Source organism: Artemia franciscana, chromosome 11, assembly GCF_032884065.1.
Source record: "Artemia franciscana chromosome 11, ASM3288406v1, whole genome shotgun sequence".
In the NCBI taxonomy this organism is placed as follows: Eukaryota; Metazoa; Arthropoda; class Branchiopoda; order Anostraca; family Artemiidae; genus Artemia; species Artemia franciscana.
The window spans coordinates 39,476,500-39,499,484 of NC_088873.1; the positions used below are offsets into that span (position 1 = coordinate 39,476,500).

At 35.8% G+C, this 22,985-nt stretch overlaps 1 protein-coding gene across 1 annotated transcript in view; it reads right to left on the reverse strand.

Moving 5' to 3' along the window:
• Nucleotides 1-22,985, reverse strand: part of LOC136033214 (fatty acid amide hydrolase 1-like) — a 62,551-nt gene that overhangs the window by 8,677 nt on the left and 30,889 nt on the right. The window contains exons 6-9 of the mRNA XM_065713922.1: nucleotides 22,503-22,642; nucleotides 18,488-18,696; nucleotides 14,671-14,844; nucleotides 5,519-5,658 (exon numbers count right to left, since the gene is read on the reverse strand). Of these exons, the coding sequence (XP_065569994.1) occupies nucleotides 5,519-5,658; nucleotides 14,671-14,844; nucleotides 18,488-18,696; nucleotides 22,503-22,642 (663 nt within the window). The remainder of the gene's footprint in view (nucleotides 1-5,518; nucleotides 5,659-14,670; nucleotides 14,845-18,487; nucleotides 18,697-22,502; nucleotides 22,643-22,985) is intronic.

A 22,985-nucleotide genomic window follows, 5' to 3' on the forward strand; every position in this document is an offset into this window, starting at 1 on the left:
AAAGATTAGGAAGATAAGTCTATGCACCAAGTAAGTATATGCTGCAGGATGACCTTGAGGAGTAGGGACTCTAGAGGAAATTATAGCCTAGTAAAGTTACGATAAGTTTGAAAATTATTTCTAAGAAGACTAAGTCGCTAAGATCGGAAATAAGTGAAGGTGAAAAAGTGGCCCATGGCCCATGGTATTTTTTCACGATCAAAAAAGTTTGAAAGATTAGGAAGATAAGTCTATGCACCAAGTAAGTATATGCTGCAGGATGACCTTGAGGAGTAGCGGCTCTAGAGGAAATTGTAGCCTAGTAAAGTTACGATAAGTATGAAAATTATTTTTAAGAAAACTAAGTCGCTAGGATCGGAAATAAGTGAAGGTGAAAAAGTGGCCCATGGCCCATGGTATTTTTTCAAGGTCAAAAAAGTTTGAAAGATTAGGAAGATAAGTCTATGCACCAAGTAAGTATATGCTGCAGGATAACCTTGAGGAGTAGCGGCTCTAGAGGAAATTATAGCCTAGTAAAGTTACGATAAATTTGAAAATTATTTCTAAGAAAACTAAGTCGCTAAGATCGGAAATAAGTGAAGGTGAAAAAGTGGCCCATGGCCCATGGTATTTTTTCAAGGTCAAAAAAGTTTGAAAGATTAGGAAGATAAGTCTATGCACCAAGTAAGAATATGCAGCAGGATGACCTTGAGGAGTAGCGGCTCTAGAGGAAATTATAGCCTAGTAAAGTTACAATAAATTTGAAAATTATTTCTAAGAAAACTAAGTCGCTAAGATCGGAAATAAGTGAAGGTGAAAAAGTGGCCCATGGCCCATGGTATTTTTCCACGGTCAAAAAAGTTTGAAAGATTAGGAAGATAAGTCTATGTACCAAGTAAGTATATGCTGCAGGATGACCTTGAGGAGTAGCGGCTCTAGAGGAAATTATAGCCTAGTAAAGTTACGATAAATTTGAAAATTATTTCTAAGAAAACTAAGTCGCTAAGATCGGAAATAAGTGAAGGTGAAAAAGTGGCCCATGGCCCATGGTATTTTTTCAAGGTCAAAAAAGTTTGAAAGATTAGGAAGATAAGTCTATGCACCAAGTAAGTATATGCTGCAGGATGACCTTGAGGAGTAGCGGCTCTAGAGGAAATTATAGCCTAGTAAAGTTACGATAAATTTGAAAATTATTTCTAAGAAAACTAAGTCGCTAAGATCGGAAATAAGTGAAGGTGAAAAAGTGGCCCATGGCCCATGGTATTTTTTCTAGGTCAATAAAGTTTGAAAGATTAGGAAGATAAGTCTATGCACCAAGTAAGTATATGCTGCAGGATGACCTTGAGGAGTAGCGGCTCTAGAGAAAATTATAGCCTAGTAAAGTTATGATAACTTTGAAAATTATTTCTAAGAAGACTAAGTCGCTAAGATCGGAAATAAGTGAAGGTGAAAAAGTGGCCCATGGCCCATGGTATTTTTTCACGGTCAAAAAAGTTTGAAAGATTAGGAAGATAAGTCTATGCACCAAGTAAGTATATGCTGCAGGATGACCTTGAGGAGTAGCGGCTCTAGAGGAAATTGTAGCCTAGTAAAGTTACGATAAGTATGAAAATTATTTTAAGAAGACTAAGTCGCTAAGATCGGAAATAAGTGAAGGTGAAAAAGTGGCCCATGGCCCATGGTATTTTTCACGGTCAAAAAAGTTTGAAAGATTAGGAAGATAAGCCTATGCACCAAGTAAGTATATGCTGCAGGATGACCTTGAGGAGTAGCGGCTCTAGAGGAAATTATAGCCTAGTAAAGTTACGATAAGTTTGAAAATTATTTCTAAGAAGACTAAGTCGCTAAGATCGGAAATAAGTGAAGGTGAAAAAGTGGCCCATGGCCCATGGTATTTTTTCAAGGTCAAAAAAGTTTGAAAGATTAGGAAGATAAGTCTATGCACCAAGTAAGTATATGCTGCAGGATGACCTTGAGGAGTAGCGGCTCTAGAGGAAATTATAGCCTAGTAAAGTTACGATAAATTTGAAAATTATTTCTAAGAAAACTAAGTCGCTAAGATCGGAAATAAGTGAAGGTGAAAAAGTGGCCCATGGCCCATGGTATTTTTTCAAGGTCAAAAAAGTTTGAAAGATTAGGAAGATAAGTCTATGCACCAAGTAAGTATATGCTGCAGGATGACCTTGAGGAGTAGCGGCTCTAGAGGAAATTATAGCCTAGTAAAGTTACGATAAATTTGAAAATTATTTCTAAGAAACTAAGTCGCTAAGATCGGAAATAAGTGAAGGTGAAAAAGTGGCCCATGGCCCATGGTATTTTTTCACGGTCAAAAAAGTTTGAAAGATTAGGAAGATAAGTCTATGCACCAAGTAAGTATATGCTGCAGGAATGACCTTGAGGAGTAGCGGCTCTAGAGGAAATTATAGCCTAGTAAAGTTACGATAAGTATGAAAATTATTTCTAAGAAGACTAAGTCGCTAAGATCGGAAATAAGTGAAGGTGAAAAAGTGGCCCATGGCCCATGGTATTTTTCACGGTCAAAAAAGTTTGAAAGATTAGGAAGATAAGTCTATGCACCAAGTAAGTATATGCTGCAGGATGACCTTGAGGAGTAGCGGCTCTAGAGGAAATTATAGCCTAGTAAAGTTACGATAAGTATGAAAATTATTTCTAAGAAAACTAAGTCGCTAAGATCGGAAATAAGTGAAGGTGAAAAAGTGGCCCATGGCCCATGGTATTTTTTCAAGGTCAAAAAAGTTTGAAAGATTAGGAAGATAAGTCTATGCACCAAGTAAGTATATGCTGCAGGATGACCTTGAGGAGTAGCGGCTCTAGAGGAAATTATAGCCTAGTAAAGTTACGATAAGTTTGAAAATTATTTCTAAGAAGACTAAGTCGCTAAGATCGGAAATAAGTGAAGGTGAAAAAGTGGCCCATGGCCCATGGTATTTTTCCACGGTCAAAAAAGTTTGAAAGATTAGGAAGATAAGTCTATGCACCAAGTAAGTATATGCTGCAGGATGACCTTGAGGAGTAGCGGCTCTAGAGGAAATTATAGCCTAGTAAAGTTACGATAAATTTGAAAATTATTTCTAAGAAAACTAAGTCGCTAAGATCGGAAATAAGTGAAGGTGAAAAAGTGGCCCATGGCCCATGGTATTTTTTCAAGGTCAAAAAAGTTTGAAAGATTAGGAAGATAAGTCTATGCACCAAGTAAGTATATGCTGCAGGATGACCTTGAGGAGTAGCGGCTCTAGAGGAAATTATAGCCTAGTAAAGTTACGATAAGTATTGAAAATTATTTCTAAGAAGACTAAGTCGCTAAGATCGGAAATAAGTGAAGGTGAAAAAGTGGCCCATGGCCCATGGTATTTTTCACGGTCAAAAAAGTTTGAAAGATTAGGAAGATAAGTCTATGCACCAAGTAAGTATATGCTGCAGGATGACCTTGAGGAGTAGCGGCTCTAGAGGAAATTATAGCCTAGTAAAGTTACGATAAGTTTGAAAATTATTTCTAAGAAGACTAAGTCGCTAAGATCGGAAATAAGTGAAGGTGAAAAAGTGGCCCATGGCCCATGGTATTTTTCCACGGTCAAAAAAGTTTGAAAGATTAGGAAGATAAGTCTATGCACCAAGTAAGTATATGCTGCAGGATGACCTTGAGGAGTAGCGGCTCTAGAGGAAATTATAGCCTAGTAAAGTTACGATAAGTTTGAAAATTATTTCTAAGAAGACTAAGTCGCTAAGATCGGAAATAAGTGAAGGTGAAAAAGTGGCCCATGGCCCATGGTATTTTTCACGGTCAAAAAAGTTTGAAAGATTAGGAAGATAAGCCTATGCACCAAGTAAGTATATGCTGCAGGATGACCTTGAGGAGTAGCGGCTCTAGAGGAAATTATAGCCTAGTAAAGTTACGATAAGTTTGAAAATTATTTCTAAGAAGACTAAGTCGCTAAGATCGGAAATAAGTGAAGGTGAAAAAGTGGCCCATGGCCCATGGTATTTTTCACGGTCAAAAAAGTTTGAAAGATTAGGAAGATAAGCCTATGCACCAAGTAAGTATATGCTGCAGGATGACCTTGAGGAGTAGCGGCTCTAGAGGAAATTATAGCCTAGTAAAGTTACGATAAGTTTGAAAATTATTTCTAAGAAGACTAAGTCGCTAAGATCGGAAATAAGTGAAGGTGAAAAAGTGGCCATGGCCCATGTATTTTTCCGCGGTCAAAAAAGTTTGAAAGATTAGGAAGATAAGTCTATGCACCAAGTAAGTATATGCTGCAGGATGACCTTGAGGAGTAGCGGCTCTAGAGGAAATTATAGCCTAGTAAAGTTACGATAGGTTTGAAAATTATAGTTAAGAAGACTAAGTCGCAAAGATTGGAAATAAGTGAAGGTGAAAGTGATATTGGGTGACGAGAAGATTGATGCTGTGGACAGCTTCACCAACCTAGGTAGAATTATTAGTAAAAACGGTGGGTGCAGTGAAGATGTTGAAAGTAGAATAGCTAAGGCCCAGGGTGTTTTTTTCTAAGTTAAAAGTTTGAAAGTTAAAAAAATATATATTCAAGAGAAATTGCTTACGGATTATTTTGGGTACCCGACTGACGGACCGTATATCCAAAATATCATATGATAGAGAAAAAAAAGAAGAAAACCAATCTAAGGGAAGTAAAGAAGGATTTAAAGTGTACATTAAGGAAATGTCAGACAAAGGATAAAATTGCAAGATCTTGAAAATGCTACTGTCTTGGGATGCTGAGAAATTGTGAGAAAATTATCAGTCTTGACTTGTACCAGCTAAAAATAGGAACAGGGCCACTTTTAGTGATAAAGGGAGCGTTTAAGAGAGATATATAGAACATTTTGAGAATGTCTTAAAAAGAAACAAAGTTACAGGAAATGATATAGAAAATTTTTGGCAATTTGGAGGCAAAGGAAGATTTATTTTGGGAAAAAGAATTAGAGATAGTTCTAAAAAGTATTAAAAAATAACTAGATCCCAGACACTAATAGCGTGGTAAGTAAATTTTTAAATATACTGGTTGTAAAATTAGAGATAAATTACTACGGGATAAAAGGACTTAAACAATTAGAACTTCATGGAAGAAGGTAAAGATTCATGGAAAGCTTTGAAGAGGCTGGAGTTGAGGAGCTTAGCTGTATTGGCTTCTGACAGAAGTTATTAGGAGTAGCAGCATATACTTTAGCCAATCAAAACTAAGGTCACATCATCCGAATCTTTACATTTATTTGATCATGCTTATAAAACCAGTTAAATTCAAACACAAGGCTATAGAATTGCGCCTCTGGTGGCACAATGAGTTAATCTCTGCTTGGCAGTATGAGACGAAGGGTTCAATCTCACCAGTCATAGGGTTGACGCAAGGAACTTTATGGTCAAGAAGAAACTTATAGACTAGTCTAGACAATATTTGAGAATCTAAATGAAGTTCCAGGATTCGGCTCACATACCAGAATTTGCCACGAAATGGAAGGTAAGAACTACTTTATGTGCTGCTTATTTATTAGTATTTCCTACCTTGGCAATTTCGCTGAGAAGCTTGTCATCCCTAGGGTATTGTTTCAATTCCTCCTGATCTTCTTGTGATTCTTTGGAGACTGGCAAAATGCCACAGGGGAAATTTAAAATGTTGTACGTGAGAGTGTAGCTGACACAAGCTAGAAGAACAAAAATGACAGCAATACATACAAATAAATAAAGAAAACACTATCAAGTTTCTAAAAATAATAATTTCATATTGCATAAAAAGGAAATAAAAAGCATATAACACATTATTTATTTTAAAATGATTGCCAAGAATTGAAAAAAAAGTGCAATATACACAAAATAAAAACCAAACATAGCCGGAGAACCAACCAAATATTAGACCTAACCTGAAGTATGAAACCTAACCTGGGAACTAACGGAAAAAGGGTCAGACATTTTTAACAGAAGGACATGAATCTGAAAAAGAAAAGAACTAATTCCTTTATTGGTACTTACAATGAGGACTTACATGAGGGTGTACACTTACTCGATTGCAGAGAATCACTGAAAAGCATACATGATAAAAAAGCAACCAATTCCTTTATTTGTACTGCAATGAGGACTTGAATGAGAGTGTAAACTTACACGATTGCTCAAAATCAAGCAAAAACAGCCAAAAGCCAATATTATGCCCATAGAATCGGCGCAGAAAAGACCGATCGTGATTAACAAGTGAAAATATCGAAACAATAATATAGCAGACATATACAAGAAAATTTTTTATTTATTAGAATATTAATAGACAATGAGAAAATTTATAATTCCATATTTCTATATGATAAAAAATATACATTAATTCTTTCTGCTGTCTAACTGGTCATTAAATTGTTAAGGCCGGACACGAACTTTTTTCCCACCTTTTGACACTGGTAGGTCAATTATGTTAGGTACGACATAGCTATCCAAAAAAAGAAGTCATTTACTGCTCCATGTTGAACAGAGGATCCCTTGCCAACAATCTCAATGACGATTTTAAAACAGCTCTTGTGTCGCCTCTCTTTGCTGCTTCCTCTGCCTCGACTGTCTTCCACTCAAAAAAGTTTCTCCGGTTTTTTTCTGGCGTTCTTCCTTATCGCCTTATCTGCAGCTCTGTATTCTCCGTTATTGAGCATCTGGCAACCGGAAACTTGCCTTCGAATAGTGATGCTTTTAAATTTTTTTTCTTTTCTCAATGAGATCTCATGTTTGGCCAGACAACCAACTGGTCCTATGGGGTCTTACCATATTATCTAAACTTTTTCATTGTCTAAATTATCCTTCTAATTATCATTCTGGATTCAGATCTATTTGGCCTAAAGTCAAGCACGCCAGTTAGGGGAGGGGCCAATTCCTCCCCTCCCCCCTAGTCTTTGAAAAATGCATTCTTGTTTCTATTTTCATTACTATTTTCTATTTTAGCTATGTGCTATATTAAAACAGAGAGATTGGTTAACTGGTCGTTTTTGTTTGTCACCCCTGTGCTTCGTTTTTCACAGAAATTAAGTAGCACCGTAAACATAAAACTCCTAAAAATGGTATCAGATCAAAGCACAAAGTACACCATTAGAACTGCCTTGTCTGAAAATCCTAAAAACGGAACTTACAGTCCCTTGACTTGAACAACAAGAAAATCCATAGGCTTGAAAAACAAGGGAAGTGGCTGTAACCACGATATTCTGCATCAAAAGCATCTTTTTTCCCATTTCCCCTTCTCCTAAGCTAACTGGGCTCAGAAACATCATTGAGAGCTGTTTAATGACTTATTTTAAAGCAAATAGCTACATTTAGTTCCTTTTACAAAAACTTTTTTTTAGAAAGACTTTTCTTTTTTTTTTAGACTTTTTTTCAGTATGAGTTTAGTATCTGAACAGTATGAGTTTAGTATCTGAACTAAAAGGAACTAGCTTATGAACCTAATCGGATTACTTTTTGTGCTGTATTGTGTTAGATTGCGCAATTAACTTGCGGACATAATTGTGAGGGATTGCTCACTTCATGCAAAGTGAGTTATTATTAGTGTATAATTGAATATATTGGTGTTATCACTGATTAAAAACTGTGATTAAGACTGATTAACAGTTTGTGAATCTGCAGTATCTCGTCGGAATAAATGACGGGAAAAAAGCCCCTAAGGCTACCACCCGAGAAGGATACTCCCACTGAAACCCTTAGCCGGTCGCCATTCCAACCAACCTATAAAACTCTTCCTAGAACCCCCCCCCCCCCAACTACGCGATCCAAAACTGTTAGCCACTTGTCAGGAATTCAGGCCTTAGCCGAAACTAACTCTAATGAAAGAGGTGAGACGCCTGGCAAAAAGAGGAAAAAGGATGAAACTCGTTCACCAACGATAGTGCAACCCCTCTCTTCAAGTGTCCCAGAAACAAGTGCTAACGATCACCCCAATTATTATACTGTCTCAATCAAGAAAACCAATGGCCAACCCTTTTCGAAAGATCGAATAATGCAAATTAGGAAAGCTGTCTTTCTGATCACCAAGGTGAATTTTGAACTTGTTTTCAAGCAGGACGAGTCTATTGATATTTACTTTACGTCTTCTCAGGCGGCAGACCATGTCCTGTCAAAATCCAAAGAAATAACTCTTGATGGCTCAAAAATTTTAACCACAAAAAAAGATGTGGAAAAGTTACACAAGTATGTGCTGTATGGTGTTGATACCAGTGTAAAAGTGGAGGAAATACAGACTGAACTAATAGATTCTTATTGTCCTGACTGCCACATCAAAAGTGTAAGTCGTCTGATCAATCCTTCAACTGCTATAAGGCTAAGTTTAAACAAAGAAGGTTTTCTTCACCCTAGCCGTTCAATCCTCATTTCCTGCAAAGTTGAGCTAAGTGGAGAAATATTCTTGTACGGTATGTCTCTTTTTTTACAAGATGTATAAGCCTAAGCCCCTACAATGCTCCACTTGTCTGGCCCACGGCCACAGCAAAAAACACTGCAAACAGTCCCATCCGTCTTGCCTTAAGTGTGGGAAAACAGGCCACGCAATTAGTGAATGCCCTGAGTCAGACCCTTTCTGCAGAAATTGTAACCGTAAGGGACACACAGCCCTCCAAAAACAATCTTGCCCAGCTCACCAAAAGCGAGTTGTAATCCTTAGAACATCTGATAAAATGAACCTACCCTACTCAGTTGTAGCTGCAAGAATCCCTTGGCAACCCACACCCCATCGACCCAGTAGAAGCCAAGCAACAGTTGCTGTAGCAGATGCAAAGACAGTATCATTTCCAAAAGAGGCAAATAATGTTCATACTCAAGGTTCTAGTCATTCCCCCCATCCCTTACCTGAGTTTACTTCAACATCCTGCCCTCCAAAAGATTCATCTAAAAATAGCCAAGAATGGCAAAGGCTTGCAACTTATTTCACAGTCAGTCACTTAATTGAGGTTAGTAATGAAGCTGAGGAAACCAAAAATATTCTCAAGAAGAAAGCTATCACTAAACTCCTAGGTGATGACATATTAGAAACAGCTATGGCTCAATTATCCTCCATGAAAAAGGACATAGATTCCACATCAAAGCTAGTTAGGCCTGTAGACTCAACTGCAAATCAAATCAAAGGCTCTGAAATTGCCACAACCCCCAAGACGGTAGTCGATGCCACTGCCCTAGTCAAAGGCAAGAAATCTAAGAAAAAAACGGCAAACTTTCCATCCCAGTCCAAAATTACCACCAATGATATTTCGTCGGCTGAAGAAGATTTCCAATATTCTAATCAAGGAGATGATGAAACTCAGACCACAATGGATGTTTAAATGTACACCGTACAAGATTTTACGTTTCTCACGAATTTATCACTGTGTAATAATGTTGTTTTTAACTATTACGATGACCAAAATAATTTGCCCACCAGCCCCTTAGCTACCCCGATAGCCCTTTAAACCAAATTAACTGTGAATATGTCGATACTTTTGATTTTGTGAAAAATGTTAAACCACACCCGTTCCTTAATCCTCCGCCAGTCTTCAAGTTGCACCGGATTAATTCATTTCTTCCTCCTGATATTATGGTTTCTCTTTATCATGCTTTTATTCATCCTTACCTTTCTTATTGCTGCTCTGTCTGGGGCAATACTAATAAATCTCTTCTCTGCTCACTTCAAAGAGCCCAAAATAGGGCAGTGAAGGCTACTTTTCTTCTCCCTCGGCTTTACCCTTCCTCTGATCTTTATAATGATACTGGAATAGCTCCGCTGGATCATATTATAGGTAAAAGTACTCTTTATTTAGCGCATTCTGCTTTTCTAGGTACTCTTCCACCGACCCTGCAGCAGTTTTTCTCAAGGACAGGCTCAGGTAGGTACTTTTCTTCTTTGCGTAATTCTTCTCGACGATTTATTTTACCAAAACGATCCTCTACAGCAGCTCAGAGGTCTCCTGTATATCAATCAATTCTATTATGGAACTCCATCCCTTTGGATGTCCCTCTTTTTCTTTCTGCAAAGGCATTATTTCGTCGGGTCTTTCCAGTTAAATAATTTTTGTCTCTCTTTTAATTCTATCCCAATTTGTATGTCACTTCTCTTCTTTTAAAATCTTGTCTTGTTCCAGTGTTTTTTTTTTTTTTTTTTTTTTTTTTTTTTTTTTTTTTTTTTTTTTTTTTTTTGTATATATTTTATAAGTGTTTTATTTTTGTTCTCTGTGGCCCATTACAAGCATAGCTTCTTGGGCCTATTAATTGATTTCTTTTGTAATAGTTTTCTTTAGTATTAATAAATTGATTGATTGATTAAGCTAATGGAAGAGACCAAACTTAATATAATTTGCTTTAATATCAGAAGTATGCGGGACAAGTGGGCTAATTTTAAAGACTTAATTTTAATTAATGGTTACTGCCTTTTCGACGTAATCGGAATAACGGAAACGTGGCTTTCAGAAATTGATGATAAGAATGAATTTTCCCTCCCTGGTTTTCAAGCTATTCATATTAAAAGAAAATTAACCAAGTCCTCTGGCGGCATTTCTCTTTACATCCGGTCAAGTCTGAAATTCACCAGGCTATTAGACTGTGAATCCTTATTCTCGCAACCTATAAATAATAGATGCATTTATTCAATAATCGTAGACATAAGTGTTGACGAGAATTCTTTTATTTTTTCATTATTTTATAAGCCCCCCTCATTTCCGACCCCTTTCTTTTGTAACCTGTTTGATGATTTTTCTAGTTTTATTAATTTACCACAGAAGAAGGCAATAGTTATTGGGGACTTCAATTGTAATTTACTAAATGTTAGCAATAATAATGATTGTGACAGCTTTTTTGAAACATTCACCTCAAGTGGTCTTCTTCCCACAATCCTTTTTCCTACTAGAGTTGATCCTGTGAGGTCTACAGCTACTGTAATTGACAACATTTTTGTATCCACTTCCCTGGGAAACCACCTGTCCTCCAAAATAATATTTTCTGACCTGTCAGATCACTTTCCAATCTATCTCTCGCTACCCTCCCTACCAACTACTCAGCCCTCTAGAACTAAAACCCCTACGTATAATAGAATATATAATACTGTGAATATGAACAGGTTCACGGATCGTTTGAAATCCTTCGACTGGTCCAAGGTTTTGGATACTCAGGATGTTAATTCAGCCACAAATGGTTTTACACAGGAATTGAGTGATCTTATCAGTTCAACCTTTCCAGTTCGTAAATCAAACCGAAAAACTACCCATATACGCCCCTGGATGTCTAATAGCCTGATAATCTCTTCATACCGAAAAAATGACCTATATAAGTTATCTTGCAAAACCAGTAACGTTATTGACCTGACTAATTATAAAAAATACAAAAATTTATATACCAAACTTGTCCGGGAAGCAAAAAAAAATTATTATTATTCAAAAATCTCTCATTGCAAAGGGAACTTGCAAAAAATTTGGTCAACAATAAATGAAATTCTTTCAAAAAAAAGAAATTCAAGATCTGTACCTCTTAACCTTAAGGACATCAGTGGTAGATTAATTGACCCAAGTTCAGTACCGGATGCTTTTAATAATTATTTCACTAATATTCCAAATGCTAACTCCTGTTCCTTCTCCCAGTCAGTACAACCTAGAGAGAATCCTGGATCCATGTTTTTCTCTCCAACTGATCGTAAAGAGGTGCTTCAAGTTATCAAATGTCTCTCTAATAGTAGTACACCTGACTGCTTTGGCATAAGTAATAAGCTTCTTAGGACCGTATCTTCCTATGTTTGTGAACCCATTGTGCACATAGCAAACCTGTCTATGACCAATGGAGTCTTTCCAGAAATATTTAAATCAGCAATTGTTGTCCCGATTCATAAAAAAGGCGATCCGTCTGAGATAAGTAATTATCGTCCAATCTCACTTCTCCCAGTTATATCTAAAGTGCTCGAGATAATTATATTCCGACGTCTTTCTCCCTTTTTATTTGGGATTCATTCTTCAGATTCGTTGATTTCTCCTCATCAATATGGCTTCCGTTCCAAATTTTCAACTGCTCATGCACTAATAGACGCCACACAGTTTATACGTTCCCAAAAAATACTGTATTGGGCTTAATTCTGGACTTTTCTAAGGCCTTTGATATGGTTGATCACAGTGTTCTATTAAGTAAACTCAACAACTTAGGGATTCGTGGAGTTTCTTTCTCATGGTTTGGCTCTTATCTCTCTGGTAGAGTACAGAGTGTGAGTCTGGGCGGGTTGACTTCAAATCCCCTACCTGTCCGAAGGGGCGTCCCACAAGGCTCTGTTCTTGGTCCAATACTTTTTCTCCTTTATATTAATGATTTGGTTACGGACCTGGGTCCATCAGTGCACCCAGTACTTTTTGCTGACGATAGCAACTTTTTCATCACCGGTCCTAATTTACCATCCGTCGTCGCCTCTACTCAAACCCTTCTGAATAGAGTACAGGAGTGGTGTCTAGTTAACTGCATGACCATTAACATCAAGAAAAGTCAGGTTGTATTATTTCGAACCCCTTACAAGAAAAATGAAGCTCAGCAAGCACTTGGCCTAAAATATTCTACCAATCTCCTCCCACAGGTCGAAGTTGCCAAGTTTCTTGGTGTCCACATAGACTCCTCCCTATCATTTGCAACACACGTGTCCTACATCAGAGCCATAATTTTGCGACAGGTAAGTATGATTAATCGTGCGAATTATTTTCTTCCTCCCGATATCCTTGTCACCCTTTATTACTCTTGTATTTACCCATATATCTCATACTGTGGATCTGTTTGGGGCAAAACTTTTCCTTCAGTTACCAATAAATTGAAATCTGCCCAAAACCGTGCCATCAAAGCAGTTTTTCGGCTGCCCCGACTATATCCCACCCAGGACTTGTACTCCGATTTTGGTATTACCCCTTTTGAACAAATCATCAAAAAATTAAATCTATACATTGCATACTCCGCTTACCATAAAAATCTTCCTCCTCAATTATTATCTTATTTTAATATTAATAATTCTGAAGGCCTCTGTCTCCGTTCATCCAACCGTTCCTTAATTGTCCCCAAATGTGTCTCTAGTTCCGCCCAGCGATCCCCCATTTATAAATCTATACTCCAATGGAATATAATACCCTCCAGTGTCGAGCTATCCACAAGTTTTCGCACGCTGTATAACAATGTACTAAAATTTTGATATTATAACTCTCTAAATTCTTATTCAATTTGCTTTAGTTACCCATGTTTTCTCTTTTCTTTTTTTTTCTCTCTTCTTCATTTTCAATTTTTTGTGGTTATGGTCCTCAACAAGTTCGCTTCCAGGATCTTTATTGTTATTGGTGTTATATTCTAGTTTTAGTTGAATAAATTGAATTGAATTGAATTGAAACAATTATAATCTTTGTTGCAGCGGAAGGTGAAACCTAGTAAATCATGGTTGTCGCGGAGGCTGCTAATTAAGAGAAATAGGCTTTATGGTTACCGTATGTTTTAGGTATACTTGCTCAAGGATGTTTAGTTTTTATATCTTTATTAAAAAAATACCGAAAAATTCTTGCCCCTCTCCCTTCATTTTCGTAAATCAGCGCTACTGTTTAACGTCTTGGTTAGATTATCTCCGCCGAAATTTCTTCACCTCGAAGACCGGGTCAGCACCCGGTCTTCCAGGTTTTTTGTTTTACTTAGCAGCCTGATGTCATTCACAGCTCCATTCTTCCTAGTTTGTTAACAAGAGCATTCATAGATGATTTGAATTCTTAGGATATTAATTTTAACATTCATTCATGTCTTTGTTCGGGACGTTTAATCTGCAATAAATCTTACAGTGATTCTGTGAGATTGGAACATGGAAGGCAAAATATTTTACTAGCTGCTGGCTAACGATATTTTTATCACCTCTTATTTATTTTTAAGTATAATAATAATAATTTACCTTTATGCTTCTCGGACATGTTTCAGGTTAGGTCTGATTGCGACAATTACTATACTTGAACAAGCAAGGCGCTGTCTGACCTAATTATCATCACTGCAAGGTCTAATTATTACTAAACAGAAAGATATAATATATATATATATATATATATATATATATATATATATATATATATATATATATATATATATATATATATATATATATATATATATATATGCAGAATCGATTGATGCGCTGGATTCAAGATCCTTTCTCTGAGAGGACGCGGGTTCGAGTCCCAGTGTACTCGATTGTTTAGTTTGGGACGAGGGCCAGTGGCATGACTCTGTAAGCTTAGCCAGAGTCGACCCAGCTCTAAATGGGTACCTGGAGAAATCTGGGGGAGGTAAAGGTAAACAGGAAGGGTGTGCGAAAGCAAAGGTGGTTGATCCCCAGCCCCCGTTGCAGTTCCTGGCTGAAGGGCCAAGAAACGGAGATCAGTGCCGCCAGTAAGGACTGTAAAGTCTAATGTCGCATCCTTTACCTTTTTTTATATACATATTTCGATAGTATTAATTTCTTTTTCTATTCCTGGTACGCCCCTAGGACGATTTTTCTTTGCAAGTTCATGGGCAGTCTAGAAGATTCAGTTAAAAGACCTCGTTTTTCCATGAATCATATATGCATATGTAAAAAATTATTACTTTTGATCAAAATTTAAGGATTGAGATTAAGAATAAAATAATAATTAAGAGGACTTAATGATAGGGTTAAAGAAGAATTTATGAAAGTTAATTACAAAGAGAGAACTTACGAGTAAAGCGACCTTCCAGTCCAATTTCCGGTGCTGGACAAGCAAAAGCTGGACAAATGAGAAGATCTAAACCTTCTCTCTTCCAAGCATCAGAGACTATTCTAACGTAGTCGTCTTTGAGATGAACCGCTGCCCATAACTCTCTTGAGGAATTGGTGCAAGTTCCACCAGAAGCTGTAAAAAAAGAAAAGAAATATAAAGATGCCAATAATTGGGAGCTGCTCTTTCAGCAGCTCTTTGCTTCTCAGAAACAGCTCTTTAAGCGAGTCAGAAGCATCGTTCATTGCTGCCATCTCCTTATACAAAGCGCCTGCCTACCCAAAGCAAGAACAAAATCAAACTGTGAAAAACTTTGAGGTGCCTGCACCAATCGTTTTATGAACTCTTTTGTTCCCTTTCTTGTCAGTACATTTAATAATTCATAATAAATTGACCTGATGTTTAAAAAAAGCGTAGACTTTTGCTACAGGTAAAAAGAAATCATTTGCCTTTAACCCTCTCAGCACAAGGGTAAACCAGTGTTGTTCTATTATTAGTTGTTTCTTCAAGGTACTTAAATGACCCATAACTGAATGGCCGAGGTATACATCTGCTGTCAAATATCTCTTTTTTCTCGGGGTCAATGGTTTGAAGCATGGAAAAGGTAAGAAATGAAAATTCTAATTCGATATAAAGATCAAGAGATGGAGAAGAAACGTTACAAAAGATTCACAAATGTTTAAAAGATCTTTTTTTTCTAACCTAGCATTTCCTATAAAGACACAAACAAAAGGAAACTCCTATTTTGAAAGCTAAACTTCTTAGGACTCAAGCAATCTCCGACTCATTTCTAGTATGGAATTATTTCTTCAAGAACCCAATATTGAAATTATGAGCCTCTTCAAGATTTTTAATAGAGATTTCAATCCTGAAATTCTAATTTAAAATTTCCCGGACTTCGAAAAAAAATTTTGAATTCAATTGCATATAGAGTTTGGGATCAGAACCTGAACTGAATGATCTAAAATCTGGGAAAACATAAAACAAATAAACTCGCATCCGTGATCTTTCTTCTGGAAATTTGCATAATTCCATAGTTTTGTAGTTAAGATCATGAAACCTATACAGTAGGGTTCTCTAATATGCTGAATCTGACGGTGATTTTTATAATGATCACTTGCCTTTTTAGTGTGTTTCCCCCCTTTATCAAAAATGGATGAGTATTCTCAGGCTCGTAACTTTTATCATTCAGTCAATTAAACTGAATGATATTATATATTTGGAAACTTACAAATTTATATATTTGTACGTATATATACATATATATTTTCTGAAACTTCATGTACATTAAGAAATTGGGAATAGAGCTTTGGCTTTTGGACTTTCGGACGCTTGGACCATAATCAAAGGATCTAAGATCTGAAATGAGAATGTTAGATGATATTATGTTAGATAAGTCTTTTCATTGCTATAGATTCATACATTATAGACTCATAGATTAGTCCATTCACATGTTATGTTAGATATGTGAGAATGTTAGATAAGTTCTTTCATTCTCGAAGCTTAGTAACAAAATATCTGGAATTTTGGACTTCGAACGTTCAGATTTTGGACAATAATCAAAGGATCTAAGATAGCCCTTTCATTCTCGAAGCTTAGTAATAAAATAGTAGGACTTTTGGACTTTCAGCTGTTGGACTTTCAACGTTTGGACTTTAGCCCAGAACCAAAGGACCCAAGATAGCTCTTTCATTCTCAAAGTTTAGTAATAAAATAGGTAAATTGATTACCGCAGTTCTCTTTGTGAGATTCAGTTTTTTTGCCCATTCATTCTTAAGAAAATTGAGATTAAGGGGCTGGAAATCTCAGCGAAATAAATCTTTTAATGGTACTGCTGGTATCAGAGGATATGAGATTGCTCAGAAAGGTCCGGGAGGAATCAAGATTAGAAAAGACGTTTCTGGTAATATTCTACTGTCTTTTCCAAGGGGATCTTTTGAAAGATTCCCGCTCCCCTCCTGTACGCACGGGCATGTTTACAGATTTCGTTTTATGTTTGAATTTTGTGTGTTTGGTGTGAGCATTATTTTCAAACTTTTTTTGTTTAGAGTTTTATTTATCATTGACAAGGGTTATTCTTTAGTTAGCATTCACTTCCAGGAACAATTTGACAAAATATATTTTAAATCCAGAATTGAATGAGCGATCGTAGGTAATTATAATATGGAACAAATGAAAAATTTCTCATACAAAGTCAGGCAGTCGCGAGAAATGAAAAATCAGTACACTTCAGCAAGAATACAAGAATTTTTAATCGTATATTATTATTTAAAACACAAGATCCCGCTTCGTCGGCTTTTTGTTACTTTTTCTACCCACTTTGGTCTTTGAACTAAGCTGATTTCACCTCGTTTGACTCAAGCCCTTGGTCCTGGAAGCGCCCTCACCAACAACAAGGTTAGGGAGCTTTTAGCTAATAATTGACTTTTTTTATTTCTTCTGTTTAGTAAACATTTTTCTTCTGTAAAAAGAAAACATTTTTCACATCTTCATGCTATTTTATCGAAATTTCAAGTTTTCAACTTGAATGTTTTAGCTGCAAATTAAGAAAAAAAAAAGCTTGAGAACACTCAGTCACATCTAATATTAGGAAATAAAAGGAGAAACATAACCAAATAGAAATATTATAAGCCATCGTTTCTGTAGTAAAACCACCAGGAAAAATACTATTCCAAACTATCAAAAACAATAACAAAACTATGATCATAGAGACAACGCGGCATGGAAAACCTTTCTAAGAGACAACTCGTCGTGGCAGATAAAAGAAAGAATCACCATAAGCAGCAAGAAGATATAGTGGGGTAATATTTAAAGACAACATTTGAAGGTCTTAGATTAAGATGATGAACATAATTATTCTGAAACTTAAGTCATCAATATTTAACGCTGCGACAACGATACACACGGTAACGACAATCATAACGACTGCAACAAATCAGTTGCAATTACCATTGGTAATTTGGTATTATCGTCGTAATTTTCAAAATTGACATCATACCTGACGTAGTCATTTTCTAAAATATCGCCACTATCGCCGCCATTTTGTCATCGTCTTGACCGTTATGATCATTACCATTATTCTCACAGCTTTATCCACCAATAGCACCTTCACACTACAGAAGTCATTATCGTCCATTTGTCATGAGGAATTACCCCGTGAATTTTGCTTAGTTTTAGATTGAACTTTGTGTAGTTTCAACAACTCTCAACCCAATACAAAAATCGCTGATGCACAATTTTGATACCAACAACTCAATACGGGACAGTTGGCCATCGAATAGGCCAATAAGCATGATATAAAGCATGACGTTTTTACTTAGAGGCAGTAGGGTACACGACCTTTATGCTTTTCACCCCCTTCGAAATACAAATTTGCATACTAATCCTTACAAATTTATATTCACTACCATCAATAGTAAAGAATGACCAGTGGTACGTTAATCTTATTTGACAAACCAATAACGCCAATTTGACACTGCCTTCGCGGGAGACTTTCAATCGCCTTTTCTGACCCAACCACTTTGAAACTCCGAGTTCGGGGTAAGACTTTTCGGCCATGTGTCAATTCTTAAACTTGGTGGCCTAGTTTAAGAATTTCAGTTCTTAAATTATGCTTAGGTCACTTGTTCGTCTATGAGTTCAAGAGAATTCAAGGCCCTTGAATTCCCTACAAGTCTAGTGTACATTGTCCGTAATGAGTCAACCTAAAAATCTTGGTACCCCCCTTTCCAACGGTTTGGTACCCAATCCAATACGGAGCATATTGAAAAGTTCTTACCTTGAAATACTTTAGCAATGCGAGGGGAAACAAATGAAATTATGAAACTCAGAAATTTTTTGAAGCAATTTGGAATGTGTACTCCAAGCTTAGTAAGCATCAACACGCTTGCAACTCTTTCACCAAACATAATTTCCTTGAAATAATGTCCACCATCCGCTTGAAGCAGTCTAATGGCTAGGGCTGTTACATTACCAATATCAAATGGCCTAAAAAGGAAACTTATTTGTTACGAGCCATTCCTTCTATTTTCTTATTCTTTTTTTATTGAGTTTTGTTCATTATGCTAGGTTCTTGATTGTTATGATGTTTAATGCTTGACATTCACCGCTTAGTCATTATGGCCAGACATTTCCTAATTAATTCTGTTGATGATTATATTTGTTTCTGGAAAAACAAACTACAGTATGAAATCTTCTTTGTTTCATTTTATCTGTCCTAAATCCTTTGATTTTCGTTTGTGCTTTACATTCAGAAATTTGTAACGTCTTCCTTACTTACCCACGGCAATCACTATCTACCTTATTTTCAGTGGCTCTTTGATGACTATACCAAAGAGAATGGGTAGCAAAAAAAAAAAAAAAATTATCAACGGCATAGAGCGCGGGGCATTTTTTGGGATTTTCCAGCGCAAGAATAAAGTAAAATTAGCGTAATTGACAAAATTAGTACAATAACAAGCGTCTCACCTTAGCTTCTAAAAAATGTAAGTTTTTTCCACAAAACTTGAAAAATGCCACGATGGTGTTGGGGATTTTCTTTGTTGACTAACCCCAGTTTCCACTCTTGTAGACTACCCCTGCTCTTTAGATTATACTAATCGTAGGATTTTCTTTTCTTATATCATTGGTAATCATTTAGTTGAATATAGCTTACAAACACTGATATTATATAATCAGCTGTGCCCCCCCCCACACACAGAAGAACATTTTATGAAAAAAAATGGATTTTGTTTCTTTGTTCACCTTCCATTATTCGTTAGTTTACCCTTCTTAGTAGAATCTAGTTTTAATTTTTGTGTCAACTTATTTCTAAAGTCGTGCGTATAACGTAACAAACAAGTCCACTTCTTCATTTTTTGAATTTGGTACTCAAGTATATAATTGAGTCTAGTCTTCATATGTTTACACAATATTTACATGAATACTAATATGTAAAATAAATACAATAATCTATAATACATAAAAATATATTATATATAGTATATATAAGCATAATATAAATCATGTACAAAGTTACATAATATATAAATACATAATTCATTGATATAATATTCCTTAATAATGACGATTATAACTAAAAACTGAAAAGAACATTTTGGCCACTAAACAATAAATAGTTTTCTTTTTAGGTAATTTAGATAATTATTTCATTGTAAGATGTCCTTAAATGCGTTCATCACAATCAGAGACATTCTTCAACACCCATCTTCAAGCATACAAAATCTCAACATTTTTCAGATCAAAACTATGAAAAAAGCAACTCAAAATATATTTTTGAATAGATTAACTAAAAGCTCCCATCGATTATCAGTGCGGCGCCACCTACTTCGTTCTTCTTTTCGGTTTTATAATATACCCCTTTCCCCTTGTTTTCAAGCCAGCATTCAGACATTAGATCCAGTCTTGCACCAAATCTCAAATTCTCCAAGTCTTGAATCTGATGTAAATAAACATTCAACAGTGTTGAACCTTCAGACTCTACAAGATTTACTCCAGCGTCTGAACGCTGTCTGGGTAACATATTAACCAAAATAGGCTCCAATATTAAGTTAAGACGCATAGGATTTTGACAAAATCCATCACTATTTTCAACTTAGAAATTTTTCAAGATATCTTAAAAGCTTTTTTGGCTAAAAAAAAGGAATAAAAACAGGATTTCCATACTATATTATAGGTGTTCCATTTTTGTCAAACTCTCGTTTAACTGAACCTCGTGCCACTGGCCTCATTTAATCGAACCCTTGTGCAACTCAGCACCCGTTTAATTAAAACCCCGTTCACCTCAACTCTTATTGAATTCAGCTCCCGTTCAACTCAAATTTTGTGCAACTCAACCCTCATTCAATCGAATCCCCATGTAACTCAGCCCGTTCATAAGCTCAGGCCGCAGAAGATCTCAGTTTTTTTAAGATAGACTCCAATACTATGTTCAGATGCACAGAATTTTCACAAAATCCTTTAAAGATTTTGTCATTATTTTTAACTTGGAAATTTTTCAAAACATATTGAAAGTTTTTTTTTGGAAAAAAAAGCAATAAAACTTTAGTCATCCTTACTACCTTATAGGATAAAACTCATAAGACCCTCAAAGGATCTTGTCAAAATCTTAAACGTATTACCTCTTCTCATCCCATTCTAAAATTTGGACATGAAGACAGACATTTTACAATCTAGCTTATAAAACATAAAATTCAAAAATGTACACGTCTTCACTATCTTTGGTATGCCTTACCTCCCTTTTTTTGTTTACTAAAAATGAGTAGTGATTTTGGTGAGAAGCTTCAACATAAGCGAGGTTTCTGAAACAATGTATAACCTTTTTTCTCTGACGTTAATTCTTTTCTTGGTCTCAAACAAAGAATCTGATGAAAAAAAAATTCGGTTAAATTTACCATTTGGATAGGAAGAAACTCTAGTTTACATTATCTCTGTTTTTTTATTTCTTTTTTTTTTAATGAGGATCAAAGAGAGTTAAACTTATCTGCACCTATTAATGTATAAACAGAAATATTTGACTTAAGGAACAACAAACAATTTTAAAGTCACACTATAAGGCTTACTTAAGTATAGGTGATGCACTGTATAGTGTGTATGTGGCACATAATGTAGTTATTAGCTTTGGAAAGTAAAGAAGTTAGCGCCATTTAGAGGAGAAGAGGTGGGATTGAAAGAAAAACAGATACCATTTTGGAAACCTCTTTAAAAAGAGAAAAAATAATAAAAAAAATAACGAAAAAAGATGAACTCATTAGGTCTAAAGATTGTAGTTTGATGAAAAATAGACAATGCTTTAAATAAGGAAAAACTTATAAAATGAACAATTTTAAGTGGTCATTTGCAGTTAAATCAGCAAAAAAACTTATATTTGAACCAGGGGCATAATTTCCTATGGGACAGGGAGGCAACTGTCCCTTCCAGACCTCGGTTTCGAACCCCATTCCCCCCATCACAGTTTGGCACCCCCAGCTGAAATTTAGTTTCTTCAAAAATCTTGTCAAAACTAAGATAAAACTGAATAATTCAAGCATCAACAGAAACAGATCAGTAATTTAGTACATATTTACCTTTATAGTACTAAAAGTTATCTTTATACAGGACTAAGTAGTACCTTTATAGCATCAAACGGCTTACTTTTTAGTTTTTACTGTCATTTTCACTCGATTTGGGAATATCGGCTCCAACTTCCCCCCCCCCACCAGAATTTTGACGAAATTACACCTTTGTCTTCAACTGGCATTTTAACTATTGGTAAATATATTTTTATCTCAGCTCGATTTAATTTTTTCACTAAAAAGTTTTTTTTAGCAACTTTTTAAATTTCCAGTATTATGAACCGTGGTTCGGTCTTTACTAAGTTGCTCCAACTGGGACAACCTACCCGAAAAACAAAAAACAGAAAAAAAAGGTTTTCCTGTAGGGAAACCTACTGAAAAACCTATTTTTCTTCTCTGTTACTTCTTCTTTAATACAGAAAATGTGTTTATTTAGCTGATTCTTCAGGAACTAAATTAAACCATCCTGCATCATATGAATACGAGGAACAATCAAGTATTAGGTAAAAAGCACCAACAGACATTACATTATGATATACCCGTTTTGACCAGAATTTTTAATATTTTCAAGTACCCACTCAAGATTTTCAAAGTCGTACATATGTCTGCGTTTGCGATTAGGAAACATAAAAAGAAGTTGAGAGAAGGTGCGTTCAGTAGTAATTCTTGCCCTCGTTTTTCAGCATATAAATCCTCCTGGCTATAACTACTATTACCAAATAAATGTGTTTTTAATCTTACCTAAAAGGAACAAGCTCGTGACCACTTTTTTCAAGGGCAGCCATCGCTTCTTTGACAGCTCGTTTCATTCCAGGGGTTGCTGGAACAAAGTCATCTTCCAAGTAGTAGCCTATCTTCAATTTCTTCTGAGATGTGAACGCCTTGAAGTAAGTTTTATTTATTTATATTTATTTTATTTCAATTAATGTGTTAATTAATTGATCGTATTCTTTTATATATTTATATTATCCAACCTATAACCTACAAGCACAATCAGGGGAGAGGACTTAAACTCATAGTGCGCAAAACCGATAATTGACGGAAGGGCTGCGTAATTAAAATATTTGTCAAGGTAGTAGCAGCCACGGTAGGGATAGAAAGCAAAGACACGAGGTATGTTTGAATCGAAAGAGAAACTACAGAAAACACAAGAAAACGAAGCGATTGTCCCTTACAGCTTTGATCTCAACACAAAACCATAAGTGAAGGACAAACTTAGGAAAA